The 6,000-nt window shown below is 49.3% G+C and overlaps 2 protein-coding genes across 2 annotated transcripts in view; one reads left to right on the top strand and one right to left on the bottom strand.

Annotated features, from left to right (window-relative positions):
* The first annotated feature begins 209 nt into the window (after window positions 1-209).
* On the top strand, window positions 210-3,444 carry LOC130210585 (beta-1,4-galactosyltransferase 1-like). The gene is made up of 4 exons (XM_056441019.1): window positions 210-899; window positions 1,149-1,271; window positions 1,339-1,443; window positions 1,552-3,444. Exons 1-4 carry the CDS (start codon window positions 874-876, stop codon window positions 1,622-1,624), a joined length of 327 nt encoding a protein of 108 aa, XP_056296994.1. The 5' UTR covers window positions 210-873; the 3' UTR covers window positions 1,625-3,444.
* Window positions 3,445-5,288: 1,844 nt separating this feature from the next.
* matr3l1.2 (matrin 3-like 1.2) overlaps window positions 5,289-6,000 on the bottom strand; it is a 28,831-nt gene continuing 28,119 nt past the window's right edge. The window contains exons 20-21 of the mRNA XM_056441008.1: window positions 5,826-5,941; window positions 5,289-5,768 (exon numbers count right to left, since the gene is read on the bottom strand). Of these exons, the coding sequence (XP_056296983.1) occupies window positions 5,727-5,768; window positions 5,826-5,941 (158 nt within the window). The 3' untranslated portion in view covers window positions 5,289-5,726. The remainder of the gene's footprint in view (window positions 5,769-5,825; window positions 5,942-6,000) is intronic.

The following is a 6,000-nucleotide window of genomic DNA, read 5'->3' as shown; positions in this document are numbered from 1 at the left end:
TCTCTGACTACTCTGTCCCCATGGAACATGTGATCTGACTCTACTCTGTCCCCATGTAACATGTGATCTGACTCTACTCTGTCCCCATGTAACATGTGATCTGACTACTCTGTCCCCATGGAACATGTGATCTGACTCTACTCTGTCCCCATGTAACATGTGATCTGACTCTACTCTGTCCCCATGGAACATGTGATCTGACTCTACTCTGTCCCCATGGAACATGTGATCTGACTCTACTCTGTCCCCATGTAACATGTGATCTCTCTGACTCTACTCTGTCCCCATGGAACATGTGATCTGACTCTACTCTGTCCCCATGTAACATGTGATCTGACTCTACTCTGTCCCCATGGAACATGTGATCTGACTCTACTCTGTCCCCATGGAACATGTGATCTGACTCTACTCTGTCCCCATGGAACATGTGATCTGACTCTACTCTGTCCCCATGGAACATGTGATCTGACTCTACTCTGTCCACATGTAACATGTGATCTGACTCTACTCTGTCCCCATGGAACATGTGATCTGACTCTACTCTGTCCCCATGGAACATGTGATCTCTGACTCTACTCTGTCCCCATGGAACATGTGATCTCTGACTCTACTCTGTCCCCATGTAACATGTGATCTCTGACTCTACTCTGTCCCCATGGAACATGTGATCTCTGACTCTACTCTGTCCCCATGGAACATGTGATCTCTCTGACTCTACTCTGTCCCCATGGAACATGTGATCTCTCTGACTCTACTCTGTCCCCATGTAACATGTGATCTCTCTGACTCTGAACCTCTTTCATGTGAGGTTAACCTCTTCTATTGTGTGACCCTCTGAAGCCCCGCCCCCCATGTGTCTGAAGCCCCGCCCCCATGTTCCTTCAAGCTGAGCCTCTAAAGTCAGTGTGTTTAGTTGTTGTTGGACCGTGTTGAGCACGCTGTGTTCTTTAAAGCTTTGTGTTCTACTATATTCTACTCAAAACCGCTTTTCTTCTCATTGAGTGATATTTAAACCGCGTCGCCCAACTGCCCCCCCCAAAAAAATGTCACCAGTCGCCACTGGTCCTGGTGTCCTATGTCCTCGTGTCCTCATCTCCTTGTGTCCTATGTCCTTGTGTCCTCATCTCCTCGTGTCCTCTGTCCTACAGGTTACCTTACAATCAGTATTTTGGAGGCGTGTCCTCGATGAGTAAGGACCAATACCTGAAGATCAATGGCTTCCCCAACAACTACTGGGGCTGGGGGGGCGAGGACGACGACATCTTCAACAGGTGGGACACACGCTGCTGTGACCTTTGACCTGTGACCTCTGTGTGTTGACCTCTGTCCTGTGTGCAGGTTGTCCTCTCGAGGCATGTCCATCTCCAGACCTAGTGGAGACGTGGGGAAGTGCAGGATGATCCGCCACGACAGAGACAAGCAGAACGACCCCAACCCCCAGAGGTACAGGTTATTGATCCCTGATCAGGGCTATTGGTGATGGTAATAATTGATCCTGCTATTGATTGATCAGGGTATTGATCAGGTCATTATTGATCTCCTGGTTCTCAGGTTCGACCGGATCGCTCACACCAGAGAGACGATGCACAGAGACGGATCAGCTCCGTGTCCTACCGGCTGCTGAGGACGGAGAAGCTGGAGCTCTTCACCAAGGTCACGGTGGACCTGGGGAAACCATGACGACCAGCTGGTTCGGTCTAGTCCGGTCCGGTCTCACGAGCTGGACCCAAACATCAGCTTTATTTTGCACAAGCACACAGACGGACTCTGAGACTCGTCTCTGATTGGAAGATGACTGCAGCCAATCCGCTGCCTCCACCAGGTTGCCACTCATCCAATCACAGCTGCTGGTCTCACTGGTGGGGGATTGTGGGTAATAAAGGGGTCTCATTTAGAACCACCAGCGCTAAGAGAGCAGCTGAAGCAGGTTGTAGATGTTGTGCATTTCATATCCCATAATACTCAGATAAGCTGCTTGGGGGTAAACCGATGACATCACATTACACATCTAGACTCCTCCAACCAATCACAGCCCTCCTTCACTGCGTTATTTCACTTCCTGTTACAGATCATCCGGAATATAATGGAGGAATCTGATTGGCTGTCAGATGCTGACTTTCTGTAAGTTAGGAACACTTTTGGTTTTATTTACAGAACATGGTCCGGTCCCGGGTCCGGACCCGGGTTCCAATGAATCCTGGTTCTCAACCTGATCACTGAGGTTTGTGTAAGAAACTTCTTAAAGGGACAGTCGTGTTATTGTGAGCTGTTGGTGGTTGTTGTTGTTGTGTTTGAAGAGAACAGAAAGGTGAAACTGATTCTGTAGTAAAACGGTGACCATGAGAAGAAGCTCATCACTGTAGCTGTCCCTTTAAATCATTCCCATTAGCTGTTGAGGCTAAGGCTAGCTGTTGAGGCTAACACTAGCCGTTGAGGCTAAGGCTAGCTGTTGAGGCTAACACTAGCCATTGAGGCTAAGGCTAGCTGTTGAGGCTAACGTTAGCTGTTGAGGCTAAGGCTAGCCGTTGAGGCTAAGGCTAGCCATTGAGACTAACGTTAGCTGTTGAGGCTAAGGCTAGCCGTTGAGGCTAACACTAGTTGTTGAGGCTAACGCTAGCCGTTGAGGCTAAGGCTAGCCATTGAGACTAACGTTAGCTGTTGAGGCTAAGGCTAGCTGTTGAGGCTAAGGCTAGCCATTGAGGCTAACACTAGTTGTTGAGGCTAATGTTAGCTGTTGAGGCTAGGGCTAGCTGTTGAGGCTAAGGCTAGCCGTTGAGTCTAACACTAGCTGTTGAGGCTAGGGCTAGCTGTTGAGGCTAAGGCTAGCTGTTGAGGCTAAGGCTAGCCGTTGAGTCTAACACTAGCTGTTGAGGCTAGGGCTAGCTGTTGAGGCTAAGGCTAGCCGTTGAGTCTAACACTAGCTGTTGAGGCTAGGGCTAGCTGTTGAGGCTAAGGCTAGCCGTTGAGTCTAACACTAGCTGTTGAGGCTAAGGAGTGCGTCGTCACGGTAACCCAGCTGCTAATCAGTCGTTGAGTCTGTTCTCGTGGTCGAAGGATTTCATTTATCTCTTGTTCCCGAGGGGAGAACGAATGTTCATGCTGTTGAGAATATTACATTCTGATTATTGATTATTGTTGAATTACCTGAAAAAAGAATCTTAAATCTCAATCAACACGTCAGGTGGTTAATTAAAGTAATTGATGAAAAGCTTTGAGCCTAAATAGAAGCATAGATCCTGAAGTCTAGAAGTGTCCTAATCATCTCATCATTGATCCAAATCATCAATATATCGATCAATCTGTGTTTGTTGCTGTTGACATGTTTAACTTCATTGTTTAGAGAACAAGTGACTGAATCACTGCGATGTGCCTTAATGAATGCAGAGTACTGGTGGTGCTGGTCGGAGTGGACCGCCCACATGAAATATAAGAAATACAACTCCCCCTGCTGGTCGTTTCTTTGTACTACGCCTTTGTTTACGTGAGCAGAAACACATCGGCCCTCCCTCTGGTCCGGAGGCCTCGAGTCCAGGGCTGAGTCTCCTCCCGGACCCGTGAGCCCTTGGATGTCTTTCAGTGCTTCGCCACCCTGACCACCAGCAGCACCAGAGCGCTGAGTCCCGCATGGCGCCCTGCCAACGGGCAGAACATGCAGAGTAAACGATGGACACTACTGGCCCTCAACGGGCGCCATCTTGGCTCCGTAGCGGAGGAGGAGGAGCCCTTTCAACAGCTTCTCATTTCATTTCTCAAACAATGGCGGACGAGATGCTACGGTAGCACAAGCGGTCGACCACGAGGCTCCTGCCGCGATGGTGGAGGTATCGCAGTTTCCACATGGGGTGGAGAAAGGTAAACAAGGGACAAGAGGGCAAGAAGTGCTTCATTCGGTCACTTTAAGGGTTACGGGATCGTGAGCAGATTTGCGTCCGTCACTCCGCCAAGTGGTGAACGTGAGAATTACATGTGAGCCACTCACAGCCACACAGAGCAATACAGAGCACTGCAATACAGGGCACTGCAATAGAGCACTGCAATACAGAGCACTGCAATACAGTGCACTGCAATACAGGGCACTGCAATACAGGGCACTGCAATACAGGGCACTGCAATACAGAGCACTGCAATACAGAGCACTGCAATACAGAGCACTGCAATACAGAGCACTGCAATACAGGGCACTGCAATACAGAGCACTGCAATACAGGGCACTGCAATACAGAGCACTGCAATACAGAGCACTGCAATACAGGGCACTGCAATACAGAGCACTGCAATACAGAGCACTGCAATAGAGCACTGCAATACAGGGCACTGCAATACAGAGCACTGCAATACAGGGCACTGCAATACAGGGCACTGCAATACAGAGCACTGCAATACAGAGCACTGCAATACAGAGCACTGCAATACAGAGCACTGCAATACAGGGCACTGCAATACAGTGCACTGCAATACAGAGCACTGCAATACAGAGCACTGCAATACAGTGCACTGCAATACAGAGCACTGCAATACAGAGCACTGCAATACAGGGCACTGCAATACAGAGCACTGCAATACAGAGCACTGCAATACAGGGCACTGCAATACAGGGCACTGCAATACAGGGCACTGCAATACAGAGCACTGCAATACAGAGCACTGCAATACAGAGCACTGCAATACAGGGCACTGCAATACAGGGCACTGCAATACAGAGCACTGCAATACAGAGCACTGCAATACAGAGCACTGCAATACAGGGCACTGCAATAGAGCACTGCAATACAGAGCACTGCAATACAGAGCACTGCAATACAGAGCACTGCAATACAGAGCACTGCAATACAGGGCACTGCAATACAGAGCACTGCAATACAGGGCACTGCAATACAGAGCACTGCAATACAGAGCACTGCAATACAGAGCACTGCAATACAGGGCACTGCAATAGAGCACTGCAATACAGTGCACTACAATACAGTGCACTGCAATACAGAGCACTGCAATACAGTGCACTGCAATACAGTGCACTACAATACAGTGCACTGCAATACAGAGCACTGCAATACAGTGCACTGTATTGTAGTGCACTTCGTAAAGTGTCCGGTAGTAGACACAGCCCTGGTCTTCTCCCATTGGACGAGCCTGGCTCTGAGGGGTCTGGAGGCTCTGAGGGGCCCCGAGGGCCCGGGGGCTCTGAGGGGCCCGGAGGCTCTGAGGGGTCCGAGGGCCCGGTCTTGGTGGGAGGGGCTACATAAAGTTCCTTCAGGTGTTCTTTACAGTAAAGTCTTCATGATGCAACAAGACTTTAAACGCTTTATTTAATAAATCATTCAAACAATCCGTCAACATGTTTCTCCAGGAAGACGAAGAGGAGGAGCTTCATCCAGACTTCTCCTTCAGCTTAAAACAATACGACTAGAGGAGGAGCTTCATCCAGACTTCTCCTTCAGCTTAAAACAATACGACTAGAGGAGGAGCTTCATCCAGACTTCTCCTTCAGACTAAAACAATACGACTAGAGGAGGAGCTTCAACCAGACTTCTCCTTCAGACTAAAACAATACGACTAGAGGAGGAGCTTCAACCAGACTTCTCCTTCAGACTAAAACAATACGACTAGAGGAGGAGCTTCAACCAGACTTCTCCTTCAGATTAAAACAATACGACTAGAGGAGCTTCATCCAGACTTCTCCTTCAGACTAAAACAATACGACTAGAGGAGCTTCATCCAGACTCCTCCTAGGAGCTCGTCTTCTTCCCTCTCTTCTTCTCCAGATGTTTCTGAAAGACAGAGGGTGTCAGCCCGGTGATGAAGAGGAGGGTGAAGGTGCGGCTCACCTGCAGCTGCTCGTGGTGCGCCCGGCTGCTGCAGTGCGTCTTCTTGGCCGTCTCCTCGTTGGAGTAGAACAGGAAGCAGACGCGGCAGTAGAAGCCCATCTTCACGTGCTCCACACCTGAGGGTTATGAAGCGTTATGAAGGGCTAAGTGTTATGAAGCGTTATGAAGGGCTGTG

This window comes from Pseudoliparis swirei, chromosome 20 (assembly GCF_029220125.1).
Source record: "Pseudoliparis swirei isolate HS2019 ecotype Mariana Trench chromosome 20, NWPU_hadal_v1, whole genome shotgun sequence".
In the NCBI taxonomy this organism is placed as follows: domain Eukaryota; kingdom Metazoa; phylum Chordata; class Actinopteri; order Perciformes; family Liparidae; genus Pseudoliparis; species Pseudoliparis swirei.
This window is presented reverse-complemented; position numbering and strand designations above follow the sequence as displayed.

Coding starts and splice junctions, on each gene's coding strand:
- LOC130210585 (XM_056441019.1), top strand. CDS start 874: ATGTTCCTTCAAGCTGAGCCTCTAAA. Junction 1,272..1,338: donor GACGACGACATCTTCAACAG/GTGGGACACACG, acceptor TCCTGTGTGCAG/GTTGTCCTCTCGAGGCATGT. Junction 1,444..1,551: donor AACGACCCCAACCCCCAGAG/GTACAGGTTATT, acceptor CCTGGTTCTCAG/GTTCGACCGGATCGCTCACA.